The 22,214-nt window shown below is 48.5% G+C and overlaps 1 protein-coding gene across 1 annotated transcript; it reads left to right on the forward strand.

The window, feature by feature from the left end:
- Positions 1-1,821: 1,821 nt before the first annotated feature.
- TMEM41A (transmembrane protein 41A) lies at positions 1,822-19,946 on the forward strand. Its single transcript, XM_065410813.1, has 5 exons — positions 1,822-1,941; positions 12,541-12,694; positions 14,252-14,413; positions 16,912-17,050; positions 17,949-19,946. The coding sequence occupies exons 1-5, from the start codon at positions 1,838-1,840 to the stop codon at positions 18,161-18,163; spliced, it is 774 nt and encodes a 257-aa protein (XP_065266885.1). The 5' UTR covers positions 1,822-1,837; the 3' UTR covers positions 18,164-19,946.
- Positions 19,947-22,214: the final 2,268 nt, after the last annotated feature.

Raw genomic sequence — 22,214 nt, forward strand, 5'->3', positions numbered from 1 at the left:
ACTATTGTTCATCCCGGGACAAAAATTCCACATATGTCAGGGGGGAAAAGGAAACGTTTCTCTGGCAGCTTGGTGGGGTAGCAGTGTTGGGGGGTACAATGGCAGCACAGGCACATGCCTACAACAAATTATTATGGCCAAAATAAAATGAGAATAAGAATCTTTCCTTTCTCTCACCCTTCGTCTGTGTGGCCTATTTAGGTTCAACACTTTCTGGTGCAGTGACTGTCTCCTACTCTGTCTGTGCTGAGGCCTCATCTCAGTTGGAGCTCTCTAGGGTCTACCATAATACAAATAATAATACAAAAAGGACTAAGAACTCATCTTTGCCACTGACTTAAATTCGAGTTGTGGGTACTCAGTACTTTTTTATACTATTACACTATACCTTGATAGAACACTGTCCTCGGGAGCCAAAAAATCTTACCGCGTTATAGGTGAAACCGCGTTATATCGAACTTGCTTTGATCCACCGGAATGCGCAGCCCGGCCCCCCCGGAGCACTGCTTTACTGCGTTATATCCGAATTCGTGTAATATTGGGTTGCGTTATATCGGGGTAGAGGTGTATTTGTGTTATGGTGGCCCCTAGAAATACCCAACTGAGATCATGCCCTGGCACAGACACAGAGTAGGAGACAGTCCCTGCACGCAACCCAATTAATATTAAAAAGGGGGAAGGAATGAAAGCCAAAATAGGGAAAGAACAAGTTAAAGACTATTGGATAAATTAGATGTATTCAAGTTGGCAGGGCCTGATTAAATTTCTCCTATAGTACTTAAAACACTAGCTGAATTAATCTTAGAACCATTAGCAATTACCTTTGAGAACTCCTGGAGGATGGGTGAGGGCCCAGAAGACTGGAGAAGGGTAAATGTACCTATCTTTAAAATGGGGAACAAAGAGGACCCAGGGAATTATAGGTTAATTAGCCTAACTTTGATACCTGGAAAGATAGTGGAACTAATTATTGAACAATTTGTCAGCACCTGGAGGGTTATAAGGAATAGCCAGCATGGATTCGTCAAGAACAAACCACGCCAAACCAACCTAATTTCCTTCTTTGACAGGGTTACTGGACTAACGGATTGCAGGGAAGCAGATGTGAGATATCTTGATTTTAATAACGCTTTTGACACAGCCCCAAATGACATTCTCTTAAACAAACAGGGGAAAAGGGTAGAGATGAATTTACTTAAAAGGTGGGTGCACGTCATGCTGGGTTGAAAGGCTGTGCCCAGAGTAATTACCAGGAGTTCATTGTCAAACTGGGAGGCCACATCTCGCGCGGTCCCACAGGGGTCAGCCGCTATTCAACACTGTCGTTAATAACCTGGCTAAGGGAGGTGGAAATACGCTTATGAGGCGGACAGCGAGCTGGGAAGCAGGCCCGGAATTCAGTGACCGCGCCAACCAGACACGGGTCTGAACTCGGCAAGGCGGAAGTCAATGAGGCCCAGTGCAGAGCAGGATACTCCGAAGGAAAAATCCCGCGCACAGCCCCCCGGGGGCTGCTGCCGAACAGGCTCGGGGGCGCCAGGGGCATAAACTCACGATGAGCCAAGGCGGGGAACCTACGAGACCCCGCCCCGCTGGCCCGGAACTCCCGCTGATACCCGGGGCGGGGCGGGGCCTCAGGCCGCACGGGAGCCAATCGCTCTCATGCGGGCGGGCGAGGCCTCAGCAGGGTGCGCATGTTAGTAGCAGCAGCCGGCTTGTGTCACGTGGTTACACTCACGTGGCTCCGTAGGCTGAGCCGCCGGTCGGTCACATGATCGCTCGCCGGCCCGCACGCCCCGGACCGCCGATACCTGCGCTCCGCGGCTCCCGCGCCGGGATGCGGCCGCTCTGCGGTTTCCTGGTGCTGCTCGGGGCCGCTTCCTGCGGCCTCTACCTGCTGTCGGCGCAACTGCACCCAGGGGGCCCGCTCGGGGCCGGCAGGTGGGTGACGGCCCGGGCCCAGCCTCCCCGCCTGGCCCGGTCCAGCTCGGTTCCGGTCCTGTCTTCTCTGGCCCGGGAAAGCGGCTCCTCCCTGCTGCGGGAGCCGCCCACATTTCACCCCCGTGCCAGATCTGGGGCGCGTCTGACGGCGCAGCTCTCGCTGTGAGCCCGGGACCCCGGGTCACCAGGGCTGGGCACGAGCGTCCGTGGGCTGCTGAGGGGGGCTGGCTCCCCAGGCCCGTGGTGCTGCCAGTGCCCATGGTGTGGAGCACAGGGCCGGCCTGCAGGCGGGGTGCTGAAGTTCTGGGGTCCGGGAGCATGTTGGCCAACGGGCCGGGCCATCTAGGGCTTTACTGTACCTGCAGCCCACCGTCCTAGCATCCTGGAGCCGCTTTCGAGAAAAGCCTTTGACCCTCCCTTCGCCCGTCTGTCACCCCGCAGCCAGACTTTGCAGGATGGCGGCGCTGTGGGAAATGTGCTTTGCTGAAGGAATGCTGTGATGCCTTGGGGTGTCCTGGAGAAAAGCCCAGAGGAGAATGACTGTTGTGATCTAATGTATGTGCACATTTTGCAATGGGGAATGGCAGCTCTCAGGTGCATGCACTCTTTCCCTGTGTGAAAAGATTTTAAATGATTCCAGAGTCAGGAGGGTTTTCTCTATCTGATTTTGACTGAGCATGATGTTCAGGATGAATGGGTGCAATATTGGATTTTTGTTGGCCTGTAAATATAGGGTGGCAGCCTAAAAATATATCCCCACCATGTGATGATCTTTGCAGGGTGTGAAATCCATAGAAATGTGGTGTTGCATGTTCTGAGCTATGTTTAGCCATAGCAAGTCAGTGTGAAATCAGATCTTTGAGAAGTTTTGAAACCAACAATGTTGGTGCCGGTCATCTTTGGCTTGACATATCTTCCTAGGATCCTTCACCTATCCTGAATGCTAGGATTTGGAAGATGTTTTGTTTTTTATTCCTTTGATTTATATTGTAGCAAGAAAGTCCCTCTCCAGAGCTGTAGGTGTCCTTGATATTTCTTTAAAACAACAAATAGCAAAAAGGCAAGTGCTCCAGCAAATTCCATTATGCACCAGCAATAGCTGACTGATGGTATGTCTGTACTACAGAGACTCTACCTGTATAGCTAGGTTGCTGTAACTATGCCAGCATAACCCCATAGCACAGATGCAACCTACACCTCCAGAAGAGGTTTTTCCGTCGGTGTAAGACTGCTACATCCCTGATGATGGTAGTAGTCTTCCATTGATATAAATGTGTTTGCACTGAGGGCTGGGTTGGCATAACTATGGCATTCAAGGGTTTGATACTTTTTTTTCCACGCAAGTTGCCTACTTAGCTATGTCGACCTTTTAAGTGTAGACCAGGCCTAGCCCTTACAGCAGCACTTTATAGAGAAAATACCCTGCTTCTGAAGTAGCAGCCCTCAGGTAGTGTCCCCCTTCCCAAAAGCTCCTGTAAAAGGAGGGGCTGTGGAATGTGCTCTGAAAGGCAACACATTTGGACCATATGACATCTAGGACGAGTAAATTCCGAAGCGGAGGACCCTCATAGAGAATACCCCACTCGTGGCTCCTCTGAAACAAAGGGCCTTCTGCTTCTCTGCACTGTGGCATTATGGTTCTGGGAGAGTGACTGCTCAAGTAGGCAGGTCCAAGGCCACGTAACTCTCAGTCAAACTACCTGTTTTTTACAGCAAGCACAAAAGCCTAAACACGTGCCATCCATCTCTAGTTGGGATTCCTTTCGATTTTTAGCTCTGCCTAACAAAGGTTTGGCTAGCTTTGAGCCCATTGTTGCCCCAAAACCAGGAATTGCCACCCAGAAAACCAGTAAAAGCAAGCAATAGCCCACCCCACCCACAGGTACCAGCTCTCATTGTATCACTTAACTCTGGATTCTAACATACCATTTGCTATGTGTTACCTGAGTTTGTTCTCCAGGCCCCTGTGCTCTTTGGGGCAGAACCTCAGCTGGTGCAAATTGTCATAGCTCCACTGAGGTCAATGGAGCAAGGACAATTCATACCAGCTGAGGATCTGACCCTGTTGAAGACCTGCTCATGCCTTGCTGCCAGGGATGAAACCAGGTGACTTGTACTGACCAGTGACTCTTTTTAGCTTAATGTTATTTTGCTAATCAGGTGCAAAGAGGTCTCTGACTGTCAAGGGTAGAAGGCTGTTGTGGAGCATCGCAAGTGAAAAACATGTGCGTGCACGCAGTGAAAACTCCTTTAATGATGAGCAGGGTGAATTTGATTTAAATCACTAGTCAGGAAGACTCTATTTAATCATGGATTTCTACATAAAAGTGCATTCTTGTTGGTTGTTATAACCTTAATACATATTCTTCGCAACTCAGATAGAGATGTAGGTTTCATTTTTAGAAGGTACACACTGTACATTTTTAAAGTGATTTATTTTGAAAACTTTTCAGATTAGTTTTACAGCTATATCAGAAAATGGATGATTGTTTGGTTATTTCATTTACCAAAGGTAATTGAAGCAGATATTTATGAAGTCACTGGGAGGTGAACTGTCTCCAATTCAACAGGTTAATCATTAATATTTAGAGGATTTTTTTGCCATGCTGTATTAGGAGGAGAACATCACCAGACAGACACTTAAATTGTTTTATTTAACTAGAACAGCAAAGTTATGTATTCTGGATTTTTTTCTTCAACAGCAAACACATAATATTTTAACAAAACCAGCATATGAAATTTTGAATTTAGTTAAACATTCAAGTTTTTTAAAATCAGGTTTATTTTTGTTAAAATTGTTTTTAACTAAGATAGTTAAATGAAATATTTAAAAAAACAGTCAATTTAATTTTTGGTTTTTTGTTTTATGTCAGCCAGGTCAACATGAGAAACGTAAAATATTGGCTTCTGTAGCTAACTCAGTCATCTTCATCTTCATTTTCCTGTTTGTTCATAATCTGGAAAAGAAAAACAAGCTTTCCTGCTTTTTCAGGTCCCAAACAATTTCTCAATTTGGAATGAATTAGTCCAAAGGAAGAAAATATTCTTTCTACACCAGCAGAAGAAGCTACTGCTGTTAAAAGTGAGATTATCACTTCATCAGTCTCTGAATCCAAGTGCTTAAGTGACTTCCACCAGTTCACTGGTGTGACTTTCTTTAAAACCTCATCAGCAAACATGTATTTCTTGAATGGTTCTTAGTCCCAAACTGGGTCTCTTTTATGGCCTGCTGCCATTATAGGTTTTCCCTTCTAGTGAGAGAATGGAATGGTAGATCTCAATTCAATGAAGGCTACACTCAGAAAGACCTCAAGACTTCTGGAATACGCTGTTCAACCAGTTTCACTTTTGTTTCTACTGCCGGTCCCTCCCTTCTCACATTTATCTCCAGACTTCTTCTCCTTGTCCAGATCTATTCTGCCCCCAACAATCTTCTGTTCATTGAACTTTTTGAAACTTTGTACTTTCAGAGAGAGGTAAGGGATTGACTCTGTGTACACAAATTTGCAGGGGGACAATAGGGTTGAGGTCTGTTATTTCTCACCTCTATATATTATTTGATTTATTTAAAAACATTTTTGCTGTTAAAAAGCATGTTATCTCTGGAGACACAAATCCACAGTTTGGGAACTGCAAAATTAAGCATCTCTGATGGTATCTTCTAGACTGAGCACTGAGTTCCATTGGATAGATAGAAAGATTAACCTAAATCAGGGGTAGGCAACCTTTCGGAAGTGGTGTGCCGAGTCTTCATTTATTCACTTTAATTTAAGGTTTCGCGTGCCGGTAATACATTTTAACGTTTTTTTTAGAAGGGGTCTGTCTCTAACTATTGTATGTAAAGTAAACAAGGTTTTCAAAATGTTTAAGAAGCTTCATTTAAAATTAAATTAAAATGCTGATCTTACGCCGCCAGCCTGCTCAGCCCACTGGGTGGAGGGGTTCAGGGCAGAGGGCTGGGTGTTGGGGGGGGGGGGACTCGAGGTCAGGGCAGAGGGCTGGGGGGTGTGTGGAGGTGCAGGGCACAAGGCTGGGTGTGTGGGGGGGTTCAGGGCAGAGGCCTGGGTGTTGGGGGGGACTCGAGGTCAGGGCAGAGGGCTGGGGGGTGTGGAGGTGCAGGGCAGAAGACTGGGTGTGTGGGGGGGTTCAGGGCAGAGGGCTGGGGTGTGTGTGGAGGTGCAGGGCAGAAGGCTGGGTGTTGGGGGCAACTCGAGGTCAGGGCAGAGGGCTGGGGTGTGTGGGGGGTGCAGGGCAGAGGGATGGGGCTGTGGGGGTGCAGGGCAGAGGGATGGGTGTGTGTTGGGGTGGGGAGGTGCAGGGCAGAAGGCTGGGGTGCTCGGCTCGTGGGGGTGCTCCCAGCCCCCTGCCCTGAGCGGCTCAGGGCAGGGGGCTGGGAGGGATATGACCTGTTCCACCCCCTTCCCCCAGGCCTGTCCCTACCTCTCTCTGCCTGCTCTACGGAGCAGCGAGCACGCTGCCGCTTGGCTCTGCTCCTCTGGGGGGAGGAGGAGGAGGAGGGGCCGGAATGCACCACGTTGTGCGAAGAAGCGGGGGAGGAGGGAAGCTTGGCTGCTGCAGAACCAAGCTTCTGCCTCCTGCCCCCGCAGGGGAGAGCGGTGGGCGGGGGGGGGCTGAGTGGGGCGGGGGGCCGGGACCCCCTTCCCACCGCTCTCCCCTGCGGGGGCAGGAGGCAGAAGCTTGATCCTGCGGCAGCCAAGCTTCCCCCTCCCCCGTTTCTTCCCACAGCGTGGTGCATTGCGGCCCCTCCGCCCCTCCTCCTCCTCTCAGTGGGCAGCAGCGTGCCACTCAGAATCGGCTCGCGTGCCGTGTTTGGCACGGTGCCGTAGGTTGCCGACCCCTGACCTAAATAATCTATACAGAAGCTCCTGGAACCCCATAAGATTGGGTCCCTAATCCATGAACTATTGGAACTCATTTACAAAACTATTCTTAAACATTACATGAATATATTGTCTCATACTATAGAATTAGAATTTATAATCCCTGTTCCATGATGAGATACATTATAGCTCAAAGATATCTTAATTAAAACATCTTTAGATCGGATTTTTTTGAGAAAATGTTTTTTGAGGGGAAAAAACCTTTTGAGATTTTTTTTTTTTTTTTTTTTTTTTATCCATCCTGATGATGAGAGATGTGTTGAGATGTGGACTCCCCTTTGGAACTGGAATGCCAGTGTGTGGCCCCTCGCACAGACTGACATCTTCCAGACTGCTATCTGGCTCTGTAGAAAGGATGTGGTATTCTTTAAATGAACTGTGTAGGCCAGCAGAGGGCTGGACGTTCTTTTAATTTTTCAGAGAGAAGAGGGGCAAACAGATGCCTAGAGGTAAGACAAAAGGCGGGAGGCTTGAATGTGTCCCCTTGATTTTTCTCTCTCCGAGTGAATTAACACATTGGCTCTGAGACGGGATTCAGGCCATGATATCTAAGAATGGGTGTCTGTCTGTTAAGCTCATTTTATCTTTCTCTGTAACAGAGTTTCCCCAAGATGGAACAAATCCTGATAACCACGTAGGTTTTGTATGGTTGACAATAATTTGTTTCCTATACGCACTTTGTTGATGACCGTGATAGTAGATGCACTATCTCTTTAACTGCGTTGAAGTTTATGGGTGTTTCAGACAACAATGGACAAGTGTCACCTGCTGGTCTTCCCCAGTCAGGTCGGATGCTAGTTCAAAGAGTAGATTGTTGGACACAGTGATACCAACAGCCCTTGGACTGGAATGAGTGTGGCTGTCTTAACATTGTAGACCAAGCTGGATGAGTAAGCATCTCAGAGAGGTGATTAAGAAAAAGCAGAAAGTTTTCCTTGCTGATCCCTCCCATCTTCCACTCCTTGTAGGCTCTTATTGAGGTCAGAACATGTAGGGATAAAGTGAGACAGGCCAAAAGCCGTGTAGAGTTGGACCTTGCAAAGGGAATTAAAACCAATAGTAAAAGGTTCTATAGCCAAATAAATAAATAAAAACAAAGAAAGAAGTGGGACCACTAAACACTGAGGACGGAGTGGAGGTTAAGGATAATTTAGGCATGGCCCAATATCTAAACAAATACTTTGCCTCAGTTTTAATGAGGCTAATGAGGAGCTTTGGGATAATGGTAGGATGACAAATGGGAATGAGGCTATGGAGGTATATATTACAACATCTGAGGTAGAAGCCAAACTCGAACAGCTTAATGGGACTAAATCGGGGGGCCCAGATAATCTTCATCCAAGAATATTAAAGGAACTGGCACGTGAAATTGCAAGCCCATTAGCAAGAATTTTTAATGAATCTGTAAACTCGGGTTGTACTGTATGACTGGAGAATTGCTAACATCGTTCCTATTTTTAAGAAAGGGAAAAAAAGTGATCCAGGTAACTACAGGCCTGTTAGTTTGACATCTGTAGTATGCAAGGTCTTGGAAAAAATTTTGAAGGAGAAAGTAGTTAAGGACATTGAAGTCAATGTTAATTGGGACAAAATACAACATGGTTTTACAAAAGGTAGATCGTGCCAAACCAACCTGATCTCCTCCTTTGAGAAGGTAACAGATTTTTTTAGACAAAGGAAACGCAGTGGATCTAATTTACCTTGATTTCAGTAAGGCATTTGATACGGTTCCACATGAGGAATTATTAGCTAAATTGGAAAAGATGGGGATCAATATGAAAACTGAAAGGTGGATAAGGAACTGGTTAAAGGGGAGACTACAACGGGTCATACTGAAAGGTGAATTGTCAGGCTGGAGGGAGGTTACTAGTGGAGTTCCTCAGGGATCGGTTTTGGGACCAATCTTATTTAATCTTTTTATTACTGACCTTGGCACAAAAAGTGGGAATGTGCTAATAAAGTTTGCGGATGACATGAAACTGGGAGGTATTGCCAATACGGAGAGGGACCGGGATATCCTACAGGAAGATCTGGATGACCTTGTAAACTGGTGTAATAGTAATAGGATGAAATTTAATATGAAAAGTGCAAGGTCATGCATTTAGGGATTAATAACAAGAATTTTTGTTATAAGCTGGGGACACGTCACTTGGAAGCAACAGAGGAGGAGAAGGACCTCGGAGTATTGGTTGATCACAGGATGACTATGAGCCACCAATGTGATATGGCTGTCAAAAAAGCTAATGCGGTCTTGGGATGCATCAGGCGAGGTATTTCCAGTAGAGATAAGGAGGTGTTAGTACCGTTATACAAGGCACTGGTGAGACCTCATCTGGAATACTGTGTGCAGTTCTGGTCTCCCATGTTTAAGAAGGATGAATTCAAACTGGAACAGGTACAGAGAAGGGCTACTAGGATGATCCAAGGAATGGAAAACCTGTCTTATGAAAAGCAACAGAGGGTCCTGTGGCACCTTTAAGAATAAGTGGGAGGCCTCCGGGCCGCCGGTGAAATACCACTACTCTTATCGTTTTTTCACTTACCCGGTGAGGCGGGGGGGCGAGCCCCGAGGGGCTCTCGCTTCTGGCTCCAAGCGCCCGGCGCGTGCCGGGTGCGACCCGCTCCGGGGACAGTGTCAGGTGGGGAGTTTGACTGGGGCGGTTTTATGAAAGGAGTCTCAAAGAGCTTGGCTTGTTTAGCCTAACCCAAAGAAGGCTGAGGGGAGATATGATTGCTCTCTATAAATATATCAGAGGGATAAATACCAGGGAGGGAGAGGAGTTATTTAAGCTCAGTACCATTGTGGACACAAGAACAAATGGATATAAACTGGCCATCAGGAAGTTTAGACTTGTAATTAGACGAAGGTTTCTAACCATCAGAGGAGTGAAGTTCTGGAACAGCCTTCCAAGGAGAGCAGTAGAGGCAAAAGACCTATCTAGCTTCAAGACTAAGCTTGATAAGTTTATGGAGGGGATGGTATGATGGGATCAATTAATTGCCAAAATTAGGTTATCTTTGACTATTATCGATTAAATATGCCCAATGGCCTGTGATGGGACACTAGATAGGGTGGGATCTGAGTTATTACAGAGAATTCTTTCCTGGGTGTCTGGCTGGTGAGGCTTGCCCACATGCTCAGGGTTTAGCTGATTGCCATATTTGGGGTCGGGAAGGAATTTTCCTCCAGGGCTGATTGGCAGAGGCCCTCGGGGTTTTTTGCCTTCCTCTGCAGCGTGGGGCACGTGTCACTTGCTGGAGGATTCTCTGCACCTTGAAGTCTTTAAACCACAAGTTGAGGACTTCAGTAGCTCAGACATAGATCAGGGTTTGTTACAGGAGTGAGTGGGTGAGATTATGTGGCCTGCGTTGTGCAGGAGGTCAGACTAGAAGATCATAATGGTCCCGTCTGACCAGGGATTTGGAGCAATCAAATTTTTGAATTGCTCCGCTCCAGCTCCGGGCAAGAATCTACTGGTCCGTGCTCCAGCTCCGGGCTCCGCTCCAAAGCCCTGCTTCTGACCTTACAGTCTGAATCTATAACGTCCAACTGAGACAATTCAGTGTTTGAACTCTCCAGAAATCACTCTGCAGCCACAGAAGAAGGTGGTTCCGTCGGAATCTGCTTGGTGTGTTGGAGTTTTGTTGCTTACTGAATAACAGCAGTTTCCTATTCGTTCATTCATCAGCATAAATCATCTGATTGAGACTTAGGCCTGGTCTACACTGGGGGGGATCGATCTAAGTTACACACCTTCAGCTACGTGAATAACGTAGCTGAAGTCGATGTACTTAGACCTACTCACTGCAGTGTCTTCACCGTGGTGAGTCGACTGCTGCCGCTCCCCCGTCGACTCTGCCTGCGCCTCTTGCGGCGGTGGAGTACAGGAGTCGACGGGAGAGCACTCGGGAGTTGATTTATCGCGTCTAGTCTAGACGCGATAAATCGATCCCCGCTGGATCGATCGCTGCCCGCCGATCCGGTGGGTAGTGTAGACATACCCTTAGTGGATACAGTGGTGGAAGCAAAGAAACTTTTGCACACCCACAGCATGAGATTTCAAGATATGTTATGAAGCAATTTGTCCAATTCAGTGTGAGATTTCTGCCACTTGAGCTTTCTCCATCAGTTGCCAGAGGAGAGATGTAAACCATGATGATCTGTAAGGTGGAAACCAATAAGGAAGATGCACACAGCACTTAACCAGTAGTGGAAGGTAAAAGATCATCATACAGTACTATTCAACCAGCAGAATGGTGTGAACGATATTCTTCCTCAAGAAATGACCAGGTCCAATTAATCTCTGAGGAAGGGCCATCAAAGTGCCTAGCCCCAACCTCAAATTGCGGGAGGCAACAGTCGGTCCCTGCCATGGGTAAAATCTCCAGTTGTCATACCTCCATACTCAGCCCAAACACCGGATCCAGAGTGCAGCCAGCGGTATGAGTCGGGCCAGCAGCAACCTGGGATAGTCAGTGCCATGGTGACCAAGAGATCCTGGCACTGGTGCCTCCAACACCTCCTCTGTGAGGAATGTCGGCTGCTTGCACGCAGCATGGTGATCTGTGCACTGGCTCCAATCCCATCTAGCGATGCCCTGGATTCAGTTTTCAATCTTGCTTCAGGGTAGGAGATGAATGCTCCAGGTTGGATGCAAACAGTACTGTTAATCTTCAGTTTGCTGAAGACCAGGTAGGGAAAGCTCTCTTGTTCTGACTGTTTCAGCTTGTTCTATGCAGGCTGGCTGGGTCCGCTAAGCAATACCAAAGGTCGGTCATGGGAATGTTTGTCAAGCCGAGTGAGTGCACTGCATAGGTAAAGCAGCAGCTTGCTCTGCAATATAGCATTGCTGTTCACATTTAGAAAAGGCCTATGTTGGTGTAAAGCCTGCTGGTCGATTTCCTAGGAACTCTAGAGTTCAAATGAGAATGTCATTGAGTCACTAGCAATGTTCCCTCTAATTTTTTATATTTATGTGTGGAATTAATTTTATGTGCACCAATATGGAGGTGTTTGTGGTGGGGGTGGGGCCAAAGGGTTCGGAGAGTGGGAGGGGGATCAGGGTTGGGGTGCAGGCTCTGGGGTGGGGCTGGCGATGAGGGATTTGGGGTGCGGGAGGGGGATCAGGGCTGGGGCAGATGGTGGGTGCGGGGGTGAGGGCTCTGGCTGGGGGTGAGGTGGGGCTGGGGATGAGGGGCTCCAGCTGGGGGTGTGGCTCTGGGGTGGGGTCAGGGATGAGGGGTTTGGGGTGCAGGCTGCCCCGGGGCTGCGGTGGGGAGAGAGGACTCTCTCTCCCCCCCTCCCCCCCAGCCCTATCTCACCACAGCAGCCCTGGGGCTGGGGCTGGGGCAGAGGCTCCTCTCCCTGCCAGCAGCCCTGCATGTCCCAACTTGCTCCCCTCCCCGCCCACCCCCTACCTCTCACTTCTCCAGGCCCCTGTGGCTGCCCGCCTGCATGGATCTTTATAGCCTGCTGTGTGGCCACGCAGCTTAGAGGGAACTTAGGTCACTAGACAGTTTGCCACAGAGTTCCTCTGACCTGAAGTAACTTAACCTGCCTCAGTTTCCCCATTTGTAAAATCTGGTGAAGATATTTGACCTTGGCTGACAGTTTGTTAATGTGTGCAGAATATGTCTGAGAGGTGCTTGGCGTGTCAAGGATTTATCATTTTAGTTGGGTCTCCCTCTTCCTTCTCAGGTCACTCAAGTTCCCATCAGACTTGGAGGAGCTGCGAGAGCTTGCAGAGTTTCTACAGTACTATAAGCAAGAGCACCAGAGCTATGTGCTGCTGCTGTTCTGTGCTGCCTACCTCTACAAGCAGTCCTTCGCCATCCCCGGCTCCAGCTTTCTGGTATGCACCCGCTCAGCTCTCTAGCACTCTGTTCATTTTCCTTCACCAGGCTTTCCAAAGCTGGGATTTGCCATGGGGTCTTAGCCCATTCACTGGGCTCTCTCGTTTATTGGGGTCACCATTTAACCCCCTGTCCTGGCCTATCACCTTGCTTCCCGGTGAACAGGACTCCTATCTGGGAGTTTGAGAAATATATTGTACACCCCTAGCCTGGGGACTAGACCTACTAGCCAGAGGTAGATACAAAACACTAGGGGGGGGCGAACCATCAAGGTTTAATGCCAACGCTATGGGGAGAAGCTCATCCCTGCTCCTTTCTATTCCCCCGGTTATACCTCCAAGGGGCAAAGCCTCGCACTGGAAGCTCATGCTCAGTTTAATGACCTCTTAAGTCCTATTCAGAGTCACTGCTTTCAGGCTACGGTCCCACGTGCCATGTGACTGACATTCTTTGTTTATAGATGTGACCTTACATTTGGCCATATTCAAACGTATAGTTTCTGATCGTGCCCAATTTACCAAGTGATCCTGTTGGCTCTGTATGACACCCCACCCTCCTCATTATTTACTAAACAACCAGTTTTTCCATATACAATATCTACAGTTGTATATTCATATATATAGAGAGACTCTATATTCATCTCTAAATTGTTGATAAAAATATTAATATTGAACCGCCTTGGGCTGAGGTCCAGTTTCTGTAGGATCCCACCCAATGATTACACTTGGCGATCTGTTAGTAATCCACTTACTGTGCGCCTGGTTGAGTTTGGGTAGAGCTGGTTTTCAATCAGACTGTTGTGCGGTGCTCAAGCACTTTACTGATGTACATGGTTCTGGTTCACCCTGGTTTCTGCCACTTGGAATAGCTTTAGATAAGTTCTTAATATTCCCATGCTATTACCATTCCATGTCAGCAGAGGTGGTAGTTGGCCTTGGCCTATTGTCTGATCACAAATGGGAAGGGAGGCATCCATGAGACAACCTCTGCTAAGATGCTGGCTGCACTGTGCAAATGCTTTAGGTCACCTGAGCCAGGTGCCTTTCAAGCCCTGGAATTCAGGGACCAAGGGAGGAACCGAGTGAGTCTCCTCCGTAAGGCAACTGAGCTCCCTGACTCAAGGACTGAGACTGCAGTGGTCAGTTCAGACACTGCTCTCCTGCACTGGTGTAGCTTCTAGAATGAGCCATGGGTTTTAACCGTTTGTGTTATGGTGGCACTTGGAGGCCACAACTGAGCTAGGTGGTTCCCTGCCCCAGATGTGCCAGGCATCTTGCCTGAAGGTGACAGAGCTTCTCTCTTTGGAATGACTGACACTGTCCCCAAACTCTCTGCCTTGTCTGGATGGGAGATCCTCTCTCTGGAGCTTTAATATAGAAAGTCCAGGACAGGCAGCGAAGCTGTGTCCCTGTGGGAGCAAAGGGGATGGCCGGGTCCCCATCAAGCCACCCATGTGGCCAGAGGAGGGTTGGGCTGGCTGTGATTGTGTACACATTGCTGAACGCGTTTGTCCAGTCTCTTATTCAAAAGGTCTCACCCTGCTTTTGTTCTACCAGAACATCCTCGCTGGGGCTCTGTTTGGACCATGGATGGGGCTCTTGCTGTGCTCTGCTTTGACTTCTGTGGGTGCCACCTGCTGTTACCTGCTCTCCAGGGCCTTTGGGAAACAGTTTGTAGTCTACTGGTTTCCTGATAAAGTGGCCACGCTGCAGAGAAAGGTAAAGAGATCCCTGCTGCTGGGACAAACCCCCGGGCTGACTGGAGCAGAGCTGAGCTGTGATTCTACAGCCCCTTCTTAGCCCAGGGCCTGCATTTGTGGTTCTTTAGTTCCCTGTGTCCTACCACCATGGCCGTTAGTGTCCTTCTGGCTTTGGAATCAGTCCAGTGGACCCAGAAAGTAAGCAGCATGGGCTTTTCAGAGTGAGAACTAACCACAGCAGTTATCCCTTGGATAATGGAGTAGGTACTCCTGCATGGTAGTGCCCTCTAGCCTCAGCCCAGTTTGCTTTGAAAAGGAATTGGAAGAGTGGCCCCAGGGGGTTCCCTGTTTGTGTGTCAGTCTCTCTCTCTGCTCCTTTCAAATGTAAACGCACCCTGGGTTCTGAGAGTTGAGCTGGGCTCTGCTTTCTCATGCATTGTCCCCAGCAGGCCAAATTGGGCCTTCAGAGATGCCTTAGCAACCTCTTTGACGGCAGGTGAAACTAGCTGGAACTTGGTAAGTAACTTTGATGCCCAGGAAGATACTAGTTCGTTCTGCCGTAACCCTGCTTGACCAGTACAGCTGACAAGAATAAAATGCAGTGGACACTTAGGAAGGGTGGGATACTCTGAGCTCTCAAGCAATAGTCTCTGAATTCTGCAAACAGAAACTTGGCATAGATTCAGTTCCGGTATTCACATTTAAAAATAAGCTCTGGCCCAGGGACCACCTGACTTGGTGCCCCACCTGTCCATGCCTGCTGTCCAGCCCACCTGCCATCCCCCGCTAGGACTCTCTGTGAGCATATGGGGAGGCTGCTCTTGTTTTGCAGTTTAAATTGATAGAAATCCTTAAAATGATCTAAGGCATTACAAGGGCTGGAAGCTGCTTTAAGCCAACCCTCTTAGCCTTGTGTCTGTTAAATAGAGCAAAGGTTGTAGGTTTGCTGCACAGGAGCTTTAGACTGGTTTTAACTGCAGAATAATATTGTGGAGAATGCAGCTTGGAGGCTGAATGCCGGCCGGAGGGTGAGAGACCGATTTAAAATTTTTATTAAGATGATGATTAAAAAAAAAAAGTGAACCGAGTTTGAGCATAGAAGTTTCTGGTTATCAGGGAATAACGTACAAATTATGGAGGGTGCAAAGTTTGGTTTAAGATCAGGTGGCATAAGGAATACATAATCTGCAATATCCCCGATTGGGGGTAAAAGGTTGATGGGTCAAAGTACAGGCATTGAGATATGAGGGTATGAAGTTCATAGAGTAGCTATGTTTGGGTGTGGGGTATAATGAGTGGATATGATGATGAGGATGGATTGACCCTCATTTGTTGAGATTTAATGTTCAGGGAGTTTATGGTTCCAGTTCATATGATCCAACGGAGAAGGTCACTTGGTCCCTTTCTCGTAGTGGGAGAACGATGTCACTCTGGCTCACGCCTCCTGGTACTGTCGGTGGCCGGTGATGTGCTCGATGTAGATGTCCCTGGACCATCGGATGGTGTCTGAGACCATGAGGCGCCGCTACTTTGAACTGTGCCCTGAGGGGTCTGCACAGGAATGGCAGTGCCTCCTTAGCCTGCAGCACCAACAGTCAGCGGAGCATGGGGTAGTGGCTGGCCAAGCTGACAAGTGCCTACTGTGCTAAGGGGGTTGATAGGCTCCAAGGGGCATGGGGCAGCAAGTATCTGGTACAGGAAGGAGGGGCTTGCTGTGGCCTTTTTTGTCCTTTTTAACCCCTCCAAAGTCTGGCCACTAAGTGCAAAGCTTCCCTTAGGCTGTATTGTGCTGTTAGAATTGATCAGTGACCATGTACAGCACTGGGAACACTCCAGACAGCTGTGTTACTAAGGGCCCAAGCCTGAAAACACTGCTGTCAGGCAGAGTGTTACCTGACTGACTCCACTCCTGCTAGGAAAGTGTTGGCAGGAGCAAGCCCCGAGGGTGTGGAGAATGTCTGGCTGATCACATCCTACTGCTTTCTCCCAGTGCTGCTGCCTGGACACACCAAAAGGTGCCCTTACACTGTTAAGGAGATGCTCAAGGGACAGGGCTAAGGTTGCATGTTCACCCTTCCCTTCCACACTGTGACCCGACTGCCTTTTTAATTTTAAGGACTACCCATTATAGTGACCTTGGGAACCAGTTTTCACTAGTGGAATGGCGCTGCTGGAAAGCAGGGTAAGATGCAGGGAATGCAGCTGCCCTTTGTGTAAGTGTTTGTTTAGATCATGTCTGTCCGTCAGTGATGGGCCCACTGGTTTTTCACACCCCAGGTTAGCATGTACTTTCACTGGGTGCAGCTGTTGCACAGGCAAAGCTGATCCTGGTGCATGTGGGTACCGTGGTACTAAGCTACTCCGGTTTGCTTTGATTCTGGGCTGATATTACATTGTGGCTTATTGAAATGAAGCCCTGACCCTCTGCTAGTGTCAGACTGAGGGTGTCTGCTCTGCAGTAGTTGGCCAGTAACGGGCAGTGGCAGTGCTGACCTGGTTTCTCTTGTCCGATGGCAGGTGGAGGAGAACAGGAGCTGCTTATTTTTCTTCTTGTTGTTTCTGAGACTTTTCCCCATGACCCCAAACTGGTTTCTGAACCTGGCGTCTCCGATCGTGAACATCCCGGTTTCTCAGTTCTTCTTCTCCGTCCTTATCGGTAAGGAGCTGGGGCTGGGGGCGAGCAGGCTCTGTGTTCAGGAAGGGATCAAACCCAACCTACTCTTTGCTGCTGTTGGAACCCAGCAAACCTGAGAACGTACCATGCTACACTTGAGGAATTCCAGCGTTAAGGGTCCCACAGCAACAGTCACTTGGCTGTGTTAGTTTCCTGATTTGCTACTGTCTGTGCCCTTACACTGTTACCTCTTCCCAGGGTGAAATGGCTGTTCCTGGAGAGAACTCGGCTGTCGTCGGGTGTCGCGATGCCCATTGGTTTTTAATGAGTGCTGGGAGATGGCATTGTGGCTCAACTGTCCAACCCGAGTGTTTTCTACAATCTCCCCTGTTCGCACAAACCCACACAATGGCCCTTCAGAAACTCACCCCTGGCCCCAGCCCCATGTGTGCTGTCCTCTCACCAGGCGCTGTACAACAGATATGATGCAGATTGCCCACTGCACTGCTGCAGCCAGGTTGGCCACTTAGCTGTGTCAGGAGCTGGGAGTGGAGCATTCTCGGTGACAGGACCCCAGCTGTGTTAGATGAGGCTGGGCGCAGCCTGTCCAGAAAGGCTTCCCCAGGATGGAGGGGCAGAGAGGGGGCATTGCTTATGTCCCTGTCTCCTTCTTCACAATGGTTAGCCCCCTGTAGCGCTAGCAAACGAAAGTGACCCTTCCAGGGGCACTGAGCTGTATTCCACCATGTGCAGCTCTCAGCTTGTCAGCACACTTGGCTGCAGAGAAGATGTGACCTTTGACCAGTGTGTTACACTGTACCCTGCATGCCATCTCTGAGCAGTACGGATCTGTGGGTATCTAGCCGGAGCCATCCTGAAGACGCACCAGGGCACTAGGGATGGTTGTCTAGTAACAGGCTTCTCCCTCTGACTCTTCCAGGTCTGATCCCTTATAACTTCATTTGTGTGCAGACGGGTGCCATCCTCTCGCAGATCACCTCCCTGGATGCCATTTGCTCCTGGGGCACGTTGCTTAAGCTACTGGCCATAGCCATGGTGGCATTGATACCGGGGACCCTGATTAAGCAATTCAGCCGGACACACCTGAAATTGGATGACAAGGACCAGAGTGTTCGCCTGCTCAACGGCAGATAGAGCACGTGATGGACTGGGTGCAGCAGCTGTTCAGAATGTCTGATTGTTTAATTATGGGGACGGTGCAATCGTCAGCAACCAGATGGTGTTTTAACTTTATGCCTGCACTGCCTCTTCTCTGCACAAGCCAGGGCAGAGGACAACTGCAGTTCTTAAATCTTTTTAAGTCTAGGAGGAAACGTGATGGTCTCATTTTAAATGGTGCTTGTATAAATGTGAATGTCTGGGTCACGGGGGAGCTGCCAATGGGCTTTGGAAAAATCTGTGGGTCCATTTTCTGACCCTGGTGAAGTGGTGCCACATTTAGTGCCATGCTGGAGCTCCTGGCCTCCACAGAGGTTTGCCAAGTGTGTCCAGTGCCCTTGGGCTCTCTGAAGTGCTGGCAGGCACTGCTAGGTGACTGCCATTCATATGGCAGTTGGTTTAAGATGGCGGCGGCGGTGGTGGTAGAGAGTAGTGCAGGGTGAGAACTGGGCTGGCTGTGATAAATGAGCCACCTGTGTGCCCGCCTGCCCAGCGAAAGCAGCTCAACTCGCCCTGGCACATGGAATTCAGGTCTGTTCAGACAAGGCCTCCTGCAAGGCTACAGCATGTCACTGCCTCCTTCCTCCCCCGTCTCCGTGTGCTGTGCAGTGGGGCTTTCACTAGAGCTGAGCTAATGCTACAGGCTCGAGGGTTAACAGGCCTCCTGCCAGGGTGATTGTGCCCAGGGGTTTATTGGGGAGGATCCATTATTGTGCTGGAGCCCAGGCCAGACTTCCCCTTGCTTGGTTCACACAATTCACAAGGGTTGTGGTTCCTGTTGTGCTGGATTCAGGAGAGCACAAGTACCCTTGCTGCAGCCATAGCTGGCCTGCTCCTTTCCTTCTGGCACAGATTACTTCCAGGCACACCTCAGTCCCACCCTACCCAGATCCTTTCCTGTGATTGCTTGTTGCTCTGCAGCTCACTTCGGTGGCTGCATGTTTCCCACCTTAGAATTCTCCGCCCCTCCTCCCCCCAATGCCGTATTCTTCAATGTCATTCTTTTAGTGCTTCCTAAGGAATGGGAATAGCTGTACTTCCCATCCCAGGGCAGCCCATTACATCCTCATCCCCTGTCGCCTGCCTCCAGCAGTGGCCAATAAATCCCCAGTATTTCAGCAGAAGATACAAAACCTCCTGCTGCTTCCATAATGCCCCAGGCCATGTGTGCAATTCCGTGCATGGAAAGAGACTGCCTGCTTGAGAAAATGGATACACAGCTCCAGAAGTAGCCTCACTTGGTTATCCAGCCTGTCTGGCCCAGAGCCAGTGCTCCTGGGTTTATTGGAGTATAGTTTCTAAATGCAGGAAACCAGCACTAAACCTGGTCACTGCACAGCCAAGCCCTGTGCCTTTTACCTGCCTATTTTTGAACAGAGGAAACCCAGCAGCAGTATCTCCAGAGAATCTGTCTCAGCATCACTTGTGCCATCCATGTGTTTGGGGAAATAGCAAATCTTTCTGTCCGTGTCTAGCTTTTCAGGAGCTGTGTCCTGCTGACAAGGTTTCATACTGAGGAATGGACTTCTCTGTAGTGAGGCTGCATCTGTGCCTATGGCAGATACTGCCTGGGGCGCATTGTGAATCAGCTGCTCCTTACGCAAGAAGACTGAAGGAAACACAGCCCAGAAATGCCTGGCTGCTGGAGCCCAGCTGAGTGGTGATTTGTGTCCTTGCCTGGTCTCACACGAAGTGCCTTACCACCCAGGCGTCTGTTTACATGTAAATTACTGCGTCTCAAATAAATGGTGGTGAAACTTTACAGAGCAAGTTTGTTAAATGAAGCGAATTTTGTGCTTGCAAAGGTGTCTGGCAGTGAGCGGCCCCTATACTTCCCCCTCAGAGCTAAGGGAACCCTCTCTCACCTGGGGAGGGTAGGTCAGTGTCCAAGCCCATTCCAGGAAGCCTCAGCCAAGAGGTTTAGCAAAGTGGCTGTCTGTAAGGCACTGGCCTGAGACCAAGTTTGCTTTGCCCAGTGAGCCGGAAGTTGCTGCTAACCACTCTTCTTTGCCATTGGCTGGAAACTTGCTGGTAATGGCAACTGGCGATGAGAGATGATCAGTATGGTCAGGGAAACATCCAGAGCATAAAGTTCACTTGTTTGTGGCCTTTGCTTGGCATTCCTGCTGCACTCAGATGCCCTGCAGTGGCGGCGTATCTGTATCCCCTGGTACGGGATGTGCTATCATCCTACCTTGCAGTGTCTTTCCCAGTTTAAAATGTTTTCTGGAAGAACTAAGCATGCTGAAATTCCCTTGAGGCTAGGGCCTGTTGGATTCTGAGTTCACTGCTGTGGGGCTGGTCTCTCAAAGTCTGGGCGCTGTGGTGACTGCAGCACTCTTTGTAAAGCCAGGGCATACAGTATAAACAGCAGGCCCCAAACATCTAGGGCCAGACCCACCAAGGCATTTAGGCACCTAACTGCCACTTTAGGTGCCAAAGTCCAAAATCTAGATCCTCAAAACTCCACTCAGCTTCCCCCGGCTAACACACACCCATCTGGATCCTTAAACGAAGTGTTCCCCCACTTATCTCATAAGAATGGCCAAACTGGGTCAGACCAACGGTCCATCTAGCCCAGCATCCTGTCTTCTGGTAGTGACCAGTGCCAGGTGCCCCAGAGGAAATGAACAGAATAGGGCAGTTATCGAGTGATCCATCCCCAGTCACCCAGTCCCAATATTGCAGTCAGAAGCTAGCGACACGCAGAGCATAGAGTTGCATCCCTGACAATCTTGGCTAATAGCCATTGATGGGCCTGTCCTCCATGACCTTATCTAATGCTTTTTTTTTTTTTTAAACCTAGTTATGCTTTTGGCCTTCATGACATCCCCTGGCAATGGGTTCCACAGCATTGTGTGAAGAAGTACTTCCTTATGTTTGTTTTAAACCTGCTATTAATTTCATTAGATGACCTCAGGTTCTTGTGTTATACAAAGGGGTAAATAACTTTTTCTTCACACCATTTGTGATTTTTATAGGCCTCTATCCTATTTCTCCCCTTAGTCATCTCTTTTCTAAACTGAACATTCGCAGTCTTTTTAATATCTCCTTGCATGGAAGCTATTCCATACCCCTAGTCATTTTTGTTGCCCTTCTCTGTACCTTTTCTAATTCTAATACATCTTTTTTGAGATAGGGCGACCAGAATTGCCTGCAGTATTCAAGGTATTGATGTACCATGGATTTATGTAGTGGCATGATGTTTACTGTCTTATTTTCTATCCCTTTACTAATGGTTACTAACCTTGTTTGTTAGCTTTTTTTTGTTTTGTTTTGTTACTGCTGCCGCTGCATATTGAGCAGATGTTTTCAGAGAACTATCCTCTGACTCCAAGATCTTTCTTGAGTGATAACAGGTAATTTAGACCCCATCATTTTGGGTGTATAAAGTTGGAATTGTATTTTCCAATGTGCATTTCTTTGCATTTACCAACATTGAATTTCATCTGTTTTGATGCCCAGTCATCCAGTTTGAGATCTCATGGTAACTTTTTGAAGTTTGCTTTGGACATAACTATATTGAATAATTTTGTATCATCTGGAAACTTTACCACCTCACTGTTTACCCTTTTTCGCAGATCATTTATGAATACTGAACAGCACTAGTCTCAAAGATCCCTGCAGAACCCCACTATTTACCTCTCTGCACTGTGAAAACTGACTATTTATTCCTATCTTTTTGTTTCCTATCTTTTAACCGGTTACTGATCCATGAGAGGACTTTCCCTCTTATCCCATGACTGCTTACTTTGGTTAAAAGCCTTTGGTGAGGGACCTTGTTCAAGGCTTTCTGAAAGTCCATGTACTCTGTCTACTGGAACATCCTTGTCCAGGTGCATGTTGATACCCTCCAAGAATTCTAATAGATTGGTGCGGCATGATTTCCTTTTACAAAAGTCGTGTTGACTCTTCCGCAACATATAGCATTCATCTACGTGTCTGATAATTCTGTTCTTTACTATAGTTTCAACCAGTTTGCCTAGTATTGAAGTTAGGCCTACCGACCTGTAAGTGCCAGGATTGT

The sequence above is a fragment of the Emys orbicularis genome, chromosome 9, assembly GCF_028017835.1.
Source record: "Emys orbicularis isolate rEmyOrb1 chromosome 9, rEmyOrb1.hap1, whole genome shotgun sequence".
Classification (NCBI taxonomy): Eukaryota; Metazoa; Chordata; order Testudines; family Emydidae; genus Emys; species Emys orbicularis.